Below are 17528 nucleotides of genomic sequence, written 5' to 3' on the forward strand. Positions count from 1 at the left end.
ATATAAACAATAAATTGTTTTGCATATGAGATTTTGTTTTGATTCAGAAATGTTTTCATAAAATTATTTATTTTTACATTTCAGTTCTATATTCTGTTTACTATCCAAATTGAGGAAGAGTGTTGGAAAGGAATTTGTTAGTATTAAATTTATGAAGAGGTGTTGAGATGACTTTAGTTCATTCACTTTTTCCTTGGGGTACATTTATTTCATGGGAAAATATAATGTAGCTAAGCTTTTCTTTAATACCTGTAACAAAATCATAAACTCCCTTGTATTGTCTAGCATACATGTTCTTCATGCTGTTTATTTGCCATTTCATGTGACATTTTATCTCCTTGGTTGAAATTGAAGACTCTTTAAAAAAATGAAAGATCACACTAAATAGATTAAAGCAATCAAAGGACCAAGCTGGAATAAAAACTATCAACCATGATGTTTTAAACTACAATAAATCAAAAATGGGCAACCAGTAGAAGTTGCACCTAAACAAGAAAGGATATCGTGAAACAATCAAATGTTATATTTTTAAAACCTTGTAAGCTTTCTCACTAACTTTTTATTGATTACAGCAGTTATCCTCTTAAGCTTGTTTACAAGATTCACAATTGTTACATTTCTTTTAACATGAAACCCTTCTCTCTGCAAAAGAGAAAATAAATGATATTATAGATTAATTAGGAGGGATACCTGAACTTGTGGTTTAAAATAAGATTGAGGAGGCTTTTCAAGATAAAGTAAAATAACTTCGAAAGCTGTTTCATAAGATAGGACAGAGATGGCTGGTGGTTTTATCAGAAGAAAGATGGAAGGGGAAAGATGGAGAATAACATGCATTTTCCCAGCATTGAGCTTTCCATGAAATCGCTATCCAACATGAGTCAAATCTTTGAGTAAGGGACATGGAAGCAAAGATCTGAGTCACCATGGATAACTCCCTTGTTCTTGTTTGGGGAAGGGCATGAGAGTATTGTATACTTATATGATGTCCAAACAATGTAGCAATTAAGTCATAACATATCTCAAATATATTTTTTTCCGTGTTTTACTGTATGGTCACCTGAAAAGGCAGCAAGTTGAGCAGTAAAATTATGGGGCTACTCCTTCAAATTAGAAGATCTGCAATCAGCAGCCATCAAGCCTGCATTTCACTTATTCATTAATACAGCTATAAGACCTGAGCAATGTATAATCTCCCTTCTTCATTTTTAACTGAATGCCAGTTTATGTGGCGGAAATCCTTTCTTTGCTTTAGTTGTATTCCCTTTGAGATCCAAGTGTATGCACCATATTATCCACGTGATTGTTTTGAAGTTAAAACCATTTATCAAGCATAATCCTGTTCTTTCAAAGCATCAAGATCTGATTACAGTGGTTGAGCATTTTCTACAGCCCCCATCAGACTCATATTTTAGTCTCATCCGTCAAGTTCAAAATCTGGTGTGGGATAGCTGCCCCTTCCCCAGACTTTGCTTTATTAATTTCTTGCTAACATGATCTCTCAAAAAAATGTTCTGTAAATGTAACTTGCTTCCTCCAAGATTCTACCTTCACCTCATTTCCTTCCCTCCTCCACTGGTGCTCTCTTTCATCCTTCCGAAGGTTGGTGTACTTTCGAGACCAGCACACCAAATGAAGCAATTTTTTGCTGTCAGTTTAAGGCTAAGAATGTGCTAACTCAGAACTATCTGTGCTGTCTTTGGTGACCTTAGGGAAACACGGACTTAAAGACAGATATGGGTACCTTGATAGCAAAAAAAGGATCTGGTGTAACTAGCTCTTGATGGAGTTTACAACTTTTTCAGGAACCTCACATTGGAGTTAAGGCCTGAGTCTACCAGAATGTCTGAACAATTTTAAAATCTGCAGAATACCTATTAACAATATTTTTAACTTGCTAAGTACTTTCTAGCTGCTACTAGCGCTGGACAATTGGCACAAAATAGATTCTCTTTGAGACTGTTGCCTTTGATTGCAGCAGCTAGCCTGATCATGGAGTGCAGTTAATTGCATGTTAGCAAATTGTTATGTGGATAAAAGCAAAACTATATCAGTCTGCACTTGCTGAAGCAGTAGGACAATGCACCTGAAAGGGTACAAAAACATAATTATTTCTTGCATCATGTTTGTATATCTTTCTCTCGCCACTAACCTACATGTAATTACAAAGCCTGTATACTTAATTCACATGGTCTCCATTTGTGCCGCTTCCACTTTTAAACTGTATAAAAAACAAGTATATACAACTTCAGAGCAACCGTAACTTTAATCAAAATCCATTCAATGTGTAGATGTGCTCACTGCTTATTAGTGTACTTTCTGATATCTGTTTAGTACATATTCTTAATCCTAATGTAATGCACTTTTATATGATGTCTCGTGCTTGGGTTGAATGATGTGATGTGGATTTCTTGGAACTGAGGTAGCTTTAAGCTCGAGAGCTAAAGTGCAAGAATCATTTGTGGCTTACAACAACTCTTGCAGGGGCATGAGCAGATTAGATGTGCCTTATTTCTATCACATGTTGACAGTTATTCATCCAGGGGACAGTTGATGGTTCTTGTACCTTTTCAATACATTGGAAATCTTCCACAATTTTTGAAAATTAGAGTGTTAGCTCTTCAGGCTGGTTCAAACTATTGTATCTGCCTGCATACTTGCTCTTTGCAAAGGGCAAACCAGCACACCAAATGAAGCATGTCAGGGGATTGATTGTTTTCATTATATTAATTATGCTCACCTTAACTTCAATGCTCAGCCCACTTCTAAGCATGCTCAGCCATGTGTTTTTGGGTTTTTATCCAAGTTATCAATCTGGGATCGCGTTCGGACTGAGATTGCGCAAATAACAGGATAATTCACACAACTGTACAGGCCTGAAGATTCCTTAAAAACCAGCAAAATTCCTCAACCGTAATCTTTGACATCTTTATCAATAAAAGAATACCTTGGATTTAAGCAAATATTCATAAATAGTTTCCATTCAATAACTTTTAATAAAACTATCCAGTTAATTTTCCAAGTTTGCACTTCCATCAGGAAATCATTTTCAGTAACAGCACATTAGAAATGTTGATATTCACTGTTCATGACTTCCTAACTGTTTAACACTTCCCATTTCCAAGAAATTCACCTGTAGCCTTGCATTTTGCAGCTTTCCAAGTGATGATCTAAATATTTCTTAAATATTATGATACTAGTGCAGTATTTCTTTTCTCTTTCAGAGTGGAATCTGGTTTGGATTTCTCCCAGATATATACTGGTTTGGTTTTAATGAATGTCATGGTTCCTGTCTCTACTACTCTTTCAGAACTGAGTTCCAGATACCCTTTAGGTGAAAAGTCTTCCTAAAATCCTCTCTAACCCTCCTTCCTTTTATCTCAAATCTATATTTCCTAGATATTGATTCATCTACTAAGCAGAAACATTATGTCATATCTGCCCTATCTGTGCCTGTCATAATTTTGTACACCTCAATCAAGTTCCCCCTCAGCCCCATGAAAATTACTCCAGCTTATCGAGTCTCTCTAACTGAATTGCTTCAGGACAGGCAACATTCTCTAGTACGGTCACATTTTTCCTATAGTGTGGCAAACCATACTCCAGCTGCGACCTAATTACCATCTTAGGCAGCTCCATTATAATCTCCCTGCTAGGGTATTTAATGCCTTGATGTCACTGGGTGAGATTTCATTGGTTGAAGTTGAAAAGTAACACCAGGGAGTTAATATACACCCGCAGATACTGATTTTCTTGCTGGAACAGTGATGTCACCTATAGAGATAATTCATAACATATGCAGCTCCATTTTAAATATTCTAAATTGTCAAAACAATTTCTCATCAGATGAAGGAACCTGTTTAGAATCAGAATGCTTTGCAGGATGCTCAACAATTGAAGGTTTTTACATGTGTTAGGGATGTTTCCTCAACAGAATAGTTGAGATTGAAAACACTACAGTTACTGAAAGGTTCACATCATCTTACTGTCTACCAGGAACAAGGTGCAAAGGAACATTGGCTGATTAAAAATAATAAACTGGCAAGTGAAATGAAGGAAAAAAATAGACGGGCAGAATGCTGACATATCCAGCAACTCTGACATGGGATTTTAATTTTGCATTCATTTTTATGTGTACATTTTACAGATTGATTCTATTTTGATATCCAATTCTAACAATGGGTTTCTTTGAATGGACTTGTACAGCCTTTTTAATTGCTTCCTCAGTTCACTTCCATTTTTTACCTTAAGAAATGTGTGCATTTTTAATTTTTGCAGTATTACTACCGAGTACAAATTGAGTACAAGTTAACTATTTCCTTCTCTCCATCCCATTATCACACCTTGGGCAGGATCCTCACTAACTTCCTGTATCTTGAAGTTATTGCTAAAAGTCCACTGTTTCTAATTTTTTGTTGCAAATATAGCTGTCACAATTCATCATTAATCCAGATATTTATTACCCCTCAATTCTTTTTTTCAGAAATTAACTGTTCTTTTTTCTTCAAGCGCTTCACTAAACAACTTGTGATGCCCAAAGCTCCACCTTTCAGAAAGCGGACAAAGTTGTCTCCAATTAGTGGGCCCATTCCAAACAAGCTAGCCTCTTTCGTACACTCAAATGTATAGGGATCAATTTCAACTGGATTTTGCTTACATGAAATGGGCTTACTTGGGTCTATTCCCAAGTACTTTCCGTGCTCTTTAAGAAAGGATAGATTAGGGTAAGTACCTATCAGCACTAGCGCCATTGAGATATTTAGGATAATGTTCTCTCCTGAGGCACTCTGAAGAATGCATTTCATATCTGGTTGGAAAGAGACAATGCAACTTTCAGGGAAGCTTGTATAGTTAGAGTGAGAAGTGGTGGTGTAAGACTGCTTGCACATTTTGCGATAAACCTTATGATATTCTGGATAAAGCTTTTTAGGAAGCTGTTTGAAGATCAAACCTGGATCATTGACATTTCTTCGGAATGTATGAATGACAGGGATTTTGTGACGGTAGGCACACAATACTGCATCTGCTGCAGTCAGCCCTGCACCAACAATGAGAACAGGATCTGATAACTGGTTGACTTTGCAGCTTTTGATGGCAGACTCAAAGGCTGAGACGTAGTGGAATACAAAAGGCAGGTCTTCGCCTTCAACCCCCAACCTCACAGGTAAATCGTAGGTACCAGTGGCTAAGACAACATTCTCAGTCAAAAGGCAAAAAGGCACATGTGATTCATCTCCAATTCTTTGAAATCCTCTGACCTCCCAAAGGTCGTGAGCTGATCCATTTTCAGTTGTAGGTGACTGTTGTGTTGTGATATCCTTTTTAACGCATTTAAGCAATTTGTCCTTTCCATGCTCTTGATCTTGTTGCAGCTTTGAGACAGAAGTGACCCAAGTGTTGTTAACAAAGTTTTTCTGAAGACCCATAATCTTAACATAGTCATTATAATATGAAGCTATTTCCTCTGGAGTTGCTCTGTCATTCAGCAGGTTTCTGTAGAAAAATATGTGTATCAAATATGTGCTATTAAACAGATCACTTGATCATTAATGTAGTTTTTTTAATCAGCCTAACAACCTTATAATCAATTAGTTTACCTAAAGGACTAGAGTGATTAAAATCTTTTGAACAAAGTTCATTTTGTCATTTCTATGATTTGACTGTTAAGAAAGTTAAATGTTGTATGGATTTCAGCTTTGTTGAGAAATTAATAAGCACCTTAAATAACAAAATACGACCATTCTTAATTGTAAATAATAATATGGAGTTTAGATGAACAGCATTTCTTATACATGTTTTATAGATAAAAGGATCAATTTAAACATAGTAAATATCATATTTTAATTAGCTTAAATTTTTACAAGAGGTTTCCTGAAATGTAAATAATATTAAAAATATTGAACAGTAAGAACACATTAGATAAATAATTATAGCTGCATTTACACATTGATACACATATGTAGATCGAGTATGCAGTACCTCCCTGAATTTTGCAAGGCTGTCTTAGCTGTCAAGGTAGACAGGCAGGAGGCTGGAAGAACATCCTGATGTTGCTTGGCTTGCTGTGTTCTTCCAACCTCCTGCCTGTCTATTTTGGATTCCAACATCTGCAGTTTTTTCAGTCTCTAACTTAGCTGTCAAGTTGGCCAGTGTTTTAGCTGTGCTTCACAAAGGTTTTGTATCAATTCATTTTTATTCTTTTATGGGATGTGGGTATTGCTAGCTAAGCAGTCATTTACTGCCTGTCTGTAAGTACTCATAAAAAGATGGTGATGACTGCCGCTTTGAATCATGTTCAAATCATATAGTCATGTGGTGTAGCTACATCGAATGTGTAGATTTTGATCCTGAAAACAGTGAAGGAACAATTACACAGTTCATAGTCCGGATGGTGTATGGCTTTGAGAGGAACTTGCAGATGGTGTTGTCATGCATTCACTGTCTTTATCCTTCTAGGTGGTGGAGGTCATGGGTTTGGATGCCAGGCTGTGATGTTGCAATGCATCTTGTATACATTACTGACACTGTGTGTTAGTGGGTCATACAGTGCTGAAAGTGGTGGATGGGATGCCAATCAAGCAGATTACTTTGTCCTAGAAAGTGCTGATCTCCTTGAATATGTCTAAGCTGCACTCATCCAGGTGAGTATAGTGAAGATTATCCCATCACAGGTCTGACTTGTGCCATGTAGACAGGGAACACACTTTGGGGAGTTAGATGAGTTACAAGTTGCAGAATTCTTAGTCTCTGATCTACTCTTACAGCCACAGTATTATAAATGGCTGGTACAGTACAGTTTCTGGTCACTGGTAACCCTTAGAATACCGATTGTGGGGGGATTCAGGGATTCAGTGATGGTAATATCATTGAGTGTCAAGTGGAGAAGGTGAGATCCTCTTTTATTGTAGGTGGTCATTCCCTAGCATTTGTGAGGTGCAAATGCTGAATGAGGAGGAACTTCAATGGTAAAAAGGGGTTAAATCTGAAGGGAGTTTTAGATTATGGGCTGCCTGTACTTAAAATTGACAAGGCATCAGGACCAGATGGAAGGCATTGAAGACAATTGATGGAGATGAAAATGGAAATTGAGAGGGACTGGCAATAGTTTTTCAGTTCTGCACAGACTTGAGAGTGTTGGGGGACCAGAAAATTGCAAATGCTAAGTCCTTGTTCAAAAAGTGTTGTAAGAATAATTCAAACAACTACAGACCAATCCGTTTGACCTAAGTGGTTGAAAAATTCCTAGAAAATAGATTTCTGGACTAAATTAGGAATCACATGGACAAATACATTTTAAAGTAAGCGAGCATGAATTTCTTAAAGGTAAATAATGTTTAAATAACTCACTGGAGTTTTTTGACGTAATAAAAAGGGTTAAATTAGGAGCTAATGTTGTTGATCCGGTGTATATGACTTCCAGAAGGCACTTGATGCAGTGTTATGCAGCAGATTTGTAAGCAAAGTTAGACCTTATGGACTAAAAATGACAGTAGCAACATGGCGACAAAATTGGCTGAGTAATGGGAACCAAAGTAATAGTTACCTGATGATTTTCATACTGGGAGATGTTGGTGATGGAGTTTCTTAAGAGAGAATTTGGGGGCACTTTATTGTCCTAGACCTCAGTATACAGGAGCAGGATTGTATAAAACCCCAAAAGGAAACAGACAAGTTGGCAGAGTGGATGGATAGGTGACAGATGAAGTTCAATGCGGGGAAGTGTGAGATAATACAGTTTGATCAGAAGACCATGGAAAGACAAAATAAACAGCACATCTCTAAAGGTGGCATAGAATGAGAACCATAGCATCACAAAGGCATGCAGCACAGAAAAAGGCTTGTTGAGTCTGCACCAGTCAAAAACAACCACCTGACTATTCTAAAACTATTTTCCAGGACTTGGCCCCTGGCCTATCTATCCAACCTCTCTTTATAGCTCAAACTCTTCAATCCAGGCAACATTCTACATATTGCATTTAAAGAAAAGTGGATGGCCTGGTGCCGAGGCATGGGTTTGATTCAAGCCTTGGGTGACTGTTGAGTTTGCATGTTCTCAACATGTCTACGTTAGTTTCTGCCAAGAGCTCTGCTTTCCTCCCACAGTCCAAAGGTGTGCAGGTAGAGTGGATTGGCCATGCTAAATTGCCCATAGTGTCCAAGATTTTGCAGACTAGGTGGATTTGCCATGATAGATGTGGAGCTGGGTCCCACTCATGAAATGGTCAATAAAACATCAAAGGGCTGGAAAGAAAATTATCATGCGGATCATTATCATTAGGATCCAATGGTTGTGGTCTATGTCGGTAACAACAACATAGGCAGTACGGAAAAATATTTTATAAAGAGCACATGAGTTAGATGCTAAATTAATAGCAGAACCTCAATAGGTTATAAACTCTGGATTATGACATGAGCTGCATACAAATTGGCATTGGGTACATGGCAGTAGAGAGAAGGATATATGGTCCAAAGATTGGTGTGATTGAAGTGGGTTTCAATTCGCAAGCCACTGAAATCACTACAGGGAAATTGGGAACAATACTATTGGACTAGTCTACACCTGAACCCTGCTGGGGCCAGTGTTTATATAACCAGGAAAGTAAAGAGAATTTTAAACTAAATAATGGGGTAAGGTATCAAATTGGAAAAATGTGACATATCAAAGAGTAGAGACAAAGTAAAAGAAGAAAATTGTAAAATGGAGAATGAAAGTCAGAGAAAGTTGGGAAGGTACAAAAAAACACAAGACTAGATGTTGTAATGATAGCAAAAATTCAAGGCGCTGTGTCTGAATGCGCTTAGCATTTGTAGGAATGTAAAATTTGATTGACAATACACTAACACGCTCTGAGTCCTGCTAACCCATCACACTCCCATCTTGCTACTGATCCACTCTGACTTGCAGTCCAGCAATAGCTCAATTCATAAATTTTCTTCCTTGTTTGCAAATCTTTTCCAAGACCTCACTCCTCCTTACAATGAATTATTTCAGTCCTAAACCCCTCTGAAGTCTCTATGCTCCTCCAATTATGGTCCTTTGTGCATCCAGAACTTCAGTGACTTCAATATTGATGATTCTTCTCTCCCTCAGGTGATTAGATTCTCTACCTCTTTTCCCACTCCAATTCTTCCTTTTTTCCCTGAAGTTTTTGACCATCTGACATACTAGATTAGGCTCATGTGAAATGCCTTATTGCATTGCTGGCTCTAACTTAATCCAAATTATTGTTCTCTTAATCTAAGGACTTTTGTGTAATTGCTTATTTTGAAGCCCCAAAGTGGGTGTGACAATGAATTTTAAATAATTATCTAAATTTGTCAGATTTGTTGACATTCATTTCTTGTAGTCTTTTCCAAAGGAGGGTAATGTGCATGTAAACACAAAGGGCAATGTCTTAATGTGTACCTTATGGTTATTATTAGCAACAAGTTTAATTCATCAAACCGGATTAATTTTGCAAAGAGCAATGAGTAATACTAAAAGAATGGAATCATCATTAGCAGCCAGTCGGACGATGTAAACCTTGAATGAATAAAATTTCACAAACAATGAGTGGTAAGCATTTGAATGGTGTAGCTATAGAAGCTAATCCTCTCTAATCCCAGAACCAGATTTGATGACATGGGAGTGGAGAATCAAATCAAAATAGTTTACTTTGTGCAATGGTTTTGAAATAATGGCATATTTTTCTTGAACATGTTACAACACCAGCCACAAAGTTCACGTTCTTGAAAGACCCTGGTATCCCCAGTGTCTAACAGAATGCTGTGAAGGAATGCTATTCTGCTGTCACATAGTCTGAATAGAGAATGCAAATGTCAACAGACCAAACAAGGTCACAATTACGGCATCTCAAAGATCCGAAGTCACGCTCTCCTTCCAAAAGAGCAAAACAAGGTTGTGTATACAGCCAAGAACAATTCTCTGCTACATTTTAGTTTTTTGGCAGGACATCCATCATGGTGCTAGCCTTGCTGATTCTCAGTTGTCAAGTAGCCTTTTCACCCTCAGGTTGGGTAGGGGTCAGGCAGAAATGAGCAGTAGCTCCAGAGGGCTCTCCCTGCTGTGTGCCAGCGGGGAGATAACTGCACGAATCTTCCTCAAATACCTTCTCCCAGTGGCTGAAGAACTCAACCCAGAGTCACAATCAGGATTCTATCCATCAAGAGGCACGGTGGACAAATTCAAGAAAAGTGCAGAGAACAGCAGTAATCTCTATACACAGCCTTCTTTCACTTTTCAAATGCCTTCAACTCTGTCAACTTGGAGGGACTGTAAACATTCTCCTCAAATCTGACTGCCTGCAAAAAATTCATCAGCATACTTTATCTGATGCATGATACAAGCCATGACCTTCACCATCAGACCCAATGGATGTGTAAATTGGGATCAAGCAAGCCTGTGTCATTGCACCAACACTTCTCTCGACCACCCTCACTATAACACTCCATGACATCTGAATGAAACCTCCAGCTGGTGTGGAGCTAATCTACACGACAAACTTAATTCTATTCAACGTGTGGTGCCTTCTGTCCAGAACTAAGAGAACAGCAGACAAAATCATAAAAGGATACAAAATTAACAGAGCACATTTGGCAATGATGAATATAATAGTTAGGGTCATGGAGATCTAGAACATTGAAAAAAACCCTTCCGACTATTGTGTCTGCCCTGGTCAAAAACAACCACCTAACTATTCTCATCCCACTTTCCAGCTCTTGGTCTCTGATCCTGTATGTCTTGGCATCACAAGGGCACATCTTAATACTTTTTTAATGTTATGAGCGTCTTTGCCTCTACCACCCTCACAGGCAGTAATTTCCAGATTCCTTCTGTGCTCTGAGAGAATCGAATATTGCCTTATATCCCCTTTAAACCTCCTGTCCCTGATGTTAAATCTAGGCCCCTGGTCATTGATCTTTCTATCAAAGTGAAAAGTTTCTACTGCATCTCATCTGTCTATGCCCCTCATAATTTTATACATCCTAATCAATTCCCCCTGAGTCTCCTGTGTTCCAAGAAAAATAATTCCCAGTCTATCCAATCTCTCTTAATATTTAAAACTCTTCAGCCAGGCAACATCTTGGCAAATCTCCTCTTCACCCTCTCCATGCAACCACATCCCTCCTATGGTGTGAATTCCAGAAATGCAGCCAACATTCTAGTTGTGGTCTAACCAACTTTTTAATTGACTTCCAGCATCATATCTCATCTCTTAAACTCTATGCCTTAGCTAATAAAGGCAAGCATCTCATATGGCTTCGTAACCACATTATCCACCTGTCCTACTACTTTAAAGGATCAGTGGACATGCACACCAAGATGCTTCTGATCCTTGGTGCTTCCCAGGGTCCTACCTTTCACAAGATATTCCTTTGCCTTATTTGTCCTACCCAAGTGCATCACCTCACACGTGTCTGGATTGAATGCCATTTGCCACTGATCAGCCATCTATAAGGTTATGGGTAAGGTTATGTTCCTCACTATCATCATATCTCCCACAAACTTACTGATTATCCATCTTACATTCAAGTCTAATATATACCCATGAACAGCAAGGGCCCCAATACTGATCCCTGCAGAACCCCACTGGATCCAAGCTTCCAGTCATGAAAACACCCTTGACCATCACCCTCTGCTTCCTGCTATTTCGCCAACTGTGGATCCAATTAGCCAAATTTCCTTGGATCCCATGGGTTCTTACCTTTCCTATGTGGGATCTTATCAAAAGCCTTGCTGAAGTCCAAGTAGACTGTGTTGAATGAATTAGCTTCATTTACACACCTAGTTATATATTTGAAAAATTCAATCACGTTGATCAGACATGACTTTCCCTTAACAAAACCATGCTGACTGTGCTTGATTAATCCCTGCATCTTCAAATGCAGATGAATTATGTCCCTCAGAATTGCCTCCAATAGTTTCCCCACCACTGAGATTATACAGGCTACCCAAGACATACAGAAGTGAAATCTCTTTACATCTTATCTTGTCTGTGACAACAGCACAACCTAACCAAATGTTTGGTGAATTACTACACCAGCTTTGAGCAAGTTTTCCACCTACACAGCGTATCATTCCTTCAGATGTGCAAAGCCCTGAAAGGACTAGCTGATCAATAATAATACAGTATTTATGTGCTCATTTGAAATTGCCAGCCTATACACCAATGCACCACTCAAGAAAGCCACAAAACTCATAAACTTCTGCACTGCAGCATTATACCTGGATCTGCCACCATTGTGTGAATCATTATTCACTGATTTTATGAGTTCAACAACTTGTGTCATTGATTTCAGTTTCAATGATGGTACACACGGCCAAATAGCTGATGTTGTCATTGGAGCCCTCCAGGCCAAGTGCTCACAGATATCTTTGTTGGGTTCCAAGAGAAATGTGTCTTCGATGGAACTACTGGTTCCATAATTCTGATATGCAGATGATACATTTGCTATATTTGAGCCTGCAGCTGTTGTGTGAAAAAATCCTTACATTTATAAATTTTTTTTTGATAAAATTCACATTTGAAATGGGCAAGTCAAATGAGCTCCCTTTCCTCAAAGTCCAAGTTGAGAAATCAGCCAGAGCAATCTCTATTACTATCCACCATCAAACTGGTTTCACTGGTCAGTATACTCATTAGAATTCCTAAAGTCCTATTAGCTCAAATCTGTTCTTATTATTCCAAATGGGATCTAACTATGGATTTGTATAATTGCAGCATAATTTCTGTACCCTAATACTCCACACCTCTTGATATAAAAGCTAGCAATCCATTAGTTGGTTTTTGGTTATTTCCTGCACTTATTTGTGCCATTTTCAAGTTCAATGCATCTGAATTCCCAAGTCTCTTCGGACATCCACTGTGTTTAACCATCTAGAAAGTACCCTGATCCATACTTTTTCAGTCCAAAATGGATAACTTCACACTTGCTTACAAAGAACAAAGAACATTTACAGACCAGGAACAGGCCCTTCGGCCCTCCAAGCCTGAGCCAATCTAAATCCACTGTCTAAACCTATCTTCCTATTCCTAAGCATCTGTATCCCTCTGTTCCCCACCTATTTATGCATCTGTCCAGGCGCACCTTAAATGAATCTACCGTGCCTACTACCTCTACTACCTCTGCTGGCAACACATTCCAAGCACCTACCACCCTCTGTGTAAAGTACTTGTTTCACCTCTCACCTTGAACGCGTGACCTTCTGTCATCGAATCCCTCACCCTGGGAAAAAGCTTATCTCTATCCACCCTGTCTATACTCTTCATGATTTTGTAGACCTCAATCAGGTCCCTGCTCAATCTCCTTTTTTTCTAATCAAAACAATCTTAACCTATTTAACCTCTCTTCGTAGCTAGCATCTTCCATACCAGGCAACATCCTTGTGAACCTTCTCTGCACCTTCTCCAAAGCGTCCATATCCTTTTGGTAATGTGGCGACCAGAACTGTACACAGCAGTCTAAGTGCAGCCAAACCAAAGTCTTGTCCAATTTTAACATGACCTGCCAATTTTTATACTCAATACCCTATCTGATGAAGGCAAGCATACCATATGCCTTTTTGACCACTCTATCCACCTGTGCAGCCACCTTCAGAGTACAATGGCCAGAACTCCCAGATCTCTCTGCTCATCAACTTTACTCAAGGCTCTTCCATTTACAGTATAATTTGCTCTAGAATTAGACTTCCCAAAATACATCACCTTGCATTTGCCTGGATTGAACTCCATCTGCCACTTCTCCGCCCAACTCTCCAGTCTATCTGCATTCTTCGACAGTCTCCTATGCTTTCTGCTACTCTACCAATCTTCATGTCATCTGCAAACTTACTGATCAGACCAACTGTGCCCTCTTCCAGATCATTTATGTATATTACAAACAACAGTGGCCCCAGCACTGGTCAACTTTCTCCATTTCGAGAAACTCCCTTCAACTACTCCTCTCTGTCTCCTGTTGCTCAACCAGTTCTTTATCCACCTAGCTAGAACACCCTGCACACCATGTGACTTCACTTTCTCCATTAGTTTACCATGGGGAACCTTATCAAACACCTTACTAAAGTCGATGTATATGACATCTACAACCCTTCCTTCATCTATCAACTTGGTCGCTTCCTCAAAGAACTCTATTGATTTGGTACAGCATGATCTCTCCTGCACAAAACTATGTTGCCTATCACTGATAAGCCTATTCTTTTCCAAATATAAATGGATTTTATCCCTCAGTACCTTCTCCAGCAACTTTCCCACCACTGACGTCAGGCTCACTGGTCTGTAGTTACCTGGAATATCCCTACTCTCCTTCTTGTACAGGGGGACAACATGAGCAACCCTCCAGTCCTCCGGCACCTCACCTTTGTTTAAAGATGCGACAAAGATATCTGTCAAGGCTCCAGCTATTTCCTCTCTCACCTCCCTCAGCAACCTGGGATAGATCCCATCCAGTCCTGGGGATTTGTCTACCTTAATATCCTTTAGACTACCCAATACATCTTCCTTCCTTATGTCAACAATATCCAAAATTATCAAACTTCTGTCTCTAATCTCAACATTCATTATGTCCCTCTCCTCAGTGAACACTGATGCAAAGTAATCATTGAGAATCTTACCCATTATCTCAGGTTCGACGCACAACCTTCCTTCCTTATCCTTTAGTGGACCAACCCTTTCTCTAGTTACCCTCTTGCTTCTTATGCAAGAATAAAAGGCCTTGGGATTCTCCTTAATTCTGCTCGCCAAAGTTATTTCATGAACCATTTAAGCCCACTTGATTCCTTGTTTAAGATTGATCCTACTCTCCCGATATTCCTTCAAGGCCCGTTCTGTTCTTAGCTGCCTTATGTACGCTTCCCTTTTCCTCTTGGCTAGTCACACAATTTCTCCTGTCATCCACGGTTCAGAACCTTGCCTTTCCTAGCCCTTGTTTTCAAAGGGACATGCCTATCCTGCACTATCTTTGAAGCCTCCCACATATCCCTTCAAATATTTGCTCCCAATCCACATTTCCCAGCTCCTGCCGAATTTTGATATCATTGGCCTTGGCCCAGTTTAGTACTCTTCCTTTAGGACCACTCTCATCTTTGTCTATAAATATTCTAAAACTTACAGAATTGTGATTACTATTCCCAAAGAAATACCCCACTGCAACTTCTACCACCTGGCCTGACTCATTCCCCAACACTTGGTCCAATATGGTCCTTCCCTCGTCGGACTATTGACATACTGCTCTAGAAAACCTTCCTGGACGCTCCTTAAAAATTCTGCCCCATCCAGACCTCTGACACTAAGTATATCCAGTCAATGTTGGGAAAGTTAAAATCTCCCAACACCACCACCCTGTTGCCTCTACATCTTTCCATAATGTAGAGGCAACAGGGTGGTGGTGATGGGAGATTTTAATTTTCGTTAAAATTACATTAAACAGTTTTGCCCAATCACTTAGTCTCTCAATATCCTTTTGTAGTTTTATGCTATCATCCACACTGTCTACAACCTGCCTAACTTTGTCATCAGCAAACTTGAATGTACGTCTTTCTATGCCATTATCTAAGTTGTTAATAAACAATGTGAATAACTGATGCCCTCATAGAGACTCTTTTGGGATACCACCGTCACATCCTGCCAATTTGAGGACCTACCTATTACTCCTACTTTCTGTCACCTGCCACTTGACCAATTTCCCAGCCATGTCAGTAACATGCCCTCCACTCAGTGGATTTCTGCCTTAGATAACACTCTTATGTATGGTATTGAATGACATAGCGTCGGATGATGTGGAGTCTGTGTGGGTGGAATTGAGGAACCACAAAGGCAAAAAAAACATAATTGGAGTTGTGTATAGACCTCCTAACAGTGGTCAGGACCAGGGACGCAACATGTACTGGGAAATAGAGAAGGCATGTCAGAAAGGCAAGGTTACATTGATCATGGGAGACTTCAATATGCAGGTGGACTGGGTAAATAATGTTGCTAGTGGATCTAAAGAAAGGGAATTCATGGAATGCTTACAGGATGGCTTTTTGGAACAGCTTGTCATGGAGCCCACAAGAGAGCAGGCTATTCTGGACCCAGTGCTTTGCAATGAACCAGACTCTATAAAAAATCTTAAAGTACGGGAACCCTTAGGAAGTAGCGACCATAATATGATAGAGTTCAGTCTGGAGTGTGAAAGGGAGAAGGCAAAATCGGATGTAATGGTGTTAAGGTTGAATAAAGGTAATTATGAGGGCATGAGAGAGGAACTGACTAAAATAGACTGGAAGCAGAGGCTAACCGGGAAGACAGCAGAGCAAAAATGGCAGGAGTTTGTAGGTATAATTGAGGACACTGTACAGAGGTTCATTCCCAAGAAAAGAAAGATTAACCGGGGAGGGATTAGACAACCTTGGCTGACAAAGGAAGTCAGGAAATGTATTAAAGAAAAAGAGAGATCCTATAAAGTGGCTAAGAACAGTGGGAAATAAGAAGATTGGGAGGGATACAAAAGCAAACAGAGGATAACAAAGAGTGTAATAAGAAAGGAGAGGATCAAATATGAAGGAAGGCTAGCCAGTAATATTAGAAATAATAGTAAAAGTTTCTTTCAGTACATAAGAAACAAACGACAGGCAAAAGTAGACATTGGGCCACTTCAAACTGATGCAGGAAGCCTAGTGATGGGAGATAAGGAAATAGCAGGAGAACTTAACAAGTACTTTGCGTCAGTCTTCACAGTGGAAGACATGAGTAATATCCCAAAAATTAAAGGGTGTCACGGGGCTGAGTTGAGTATGGTTGCCATTACGAAAGAGACAGTGCTAGAAAAGTTAAAAAGTCTTAAAATTGATAAATCTCCTGGCCCCGATGGGATACACCCTAGAGTTCTGAGAGAGGTGGCTGAGGAAATAGCAGAGGCATTGGTTGAGATCTTTCAAGAGTCACTGGAGTCAGGAAAGGTCCCGGATGATTGGAAGATGGCCGTTGTAACCCCCTTGTTCAAGAAAGGATCAAGGCAAAAGATGGAAAATTATAGGCCAATCAGCTTAACCTCGGTGGTTGGTAAAATTCTAGAATCCATCATTAAGGATGAGGTTTCTAAATTCTTGGAAGAGCAGAGTCTGATTAGAACAAGTCAACATGGAGTTAGTAAAGGGAGGACAGGCCTGACAAACCTGTTGGAATTTTTTGAAGAGGTAACAAGTAGGGTAGATCAGGGAAACCCAGTGGATGTGGTCTATCTAGACTTTCAAAAGGCCTTTGATAAGGTGCCACACGAGAGGCTGTTGAGCAAGGTGAGGGCCCATGGTGTTCGAGGTGAGCAGCTGGGATGGATTGAGGATTGGCTGTCGGACAGAAGGCAGAGAGTTGGGATAAAAGATTCTTTTTCAGAATGGCAGCCGGTGACGAGCGGTGTCCCGCAGGGTTCGGTGCTGGGGCCACAGCTGTTCACATTATATATTAATGATTTGGATGAGGGAACCGGGGGCATTCTAGCGAAGATTGCCGATGATACGAAGTGAGGTGGACAGGCAGGTAGTACGGAGGAAG

At 39.6% G+C, this 17528-nt stretch overlaps 1 protein-coding gene across 5 annotated transcripts in view; it reads right to left on the reverse strand.

Moving 5' to 3' along the window:
- Positions 1–1635: 1635 nt before the first annotated feature.
- The window catches only part of osgin2 (oxidative stress induced growth inhibitor family member 2), a 61922-nt gene continuing 46029 nt past the window's right edge, over positions 1636–17528 (reverse strand). For all 5 annotated transcript variants that reach the window (XM_043688121.1, XM_043688122.1, XM_043688118.1 and 2 more), the window contains one exon: positions 1636–5493. In XM_043688121.1, the coding sequence (XP_043544056.1) occupies positions 4467–5493 (1027 nt within the window). In that variant the 3' untranslated portion in view covers positions 1636–4466. The remainder of the gene's footprint in view (positions 5494–17528) is intronic.

Source organism: Chiloscyllium plagiosum, chromosome 4, assembly GCF_004010195.1.
Source record: "Chiloscyllium plagiosum isolate BGI_BamShark_2017 chromosome 4, ASM401019v2, whole genome shotgun sequence".
Lineage (NCBI taxonomy): Eukaryota > Metazoa > Chordata > Chondrichthyes > Orectolobiformes > Hemiscylliidae > Chiloscyllium > Chiloscyllium plagiosum.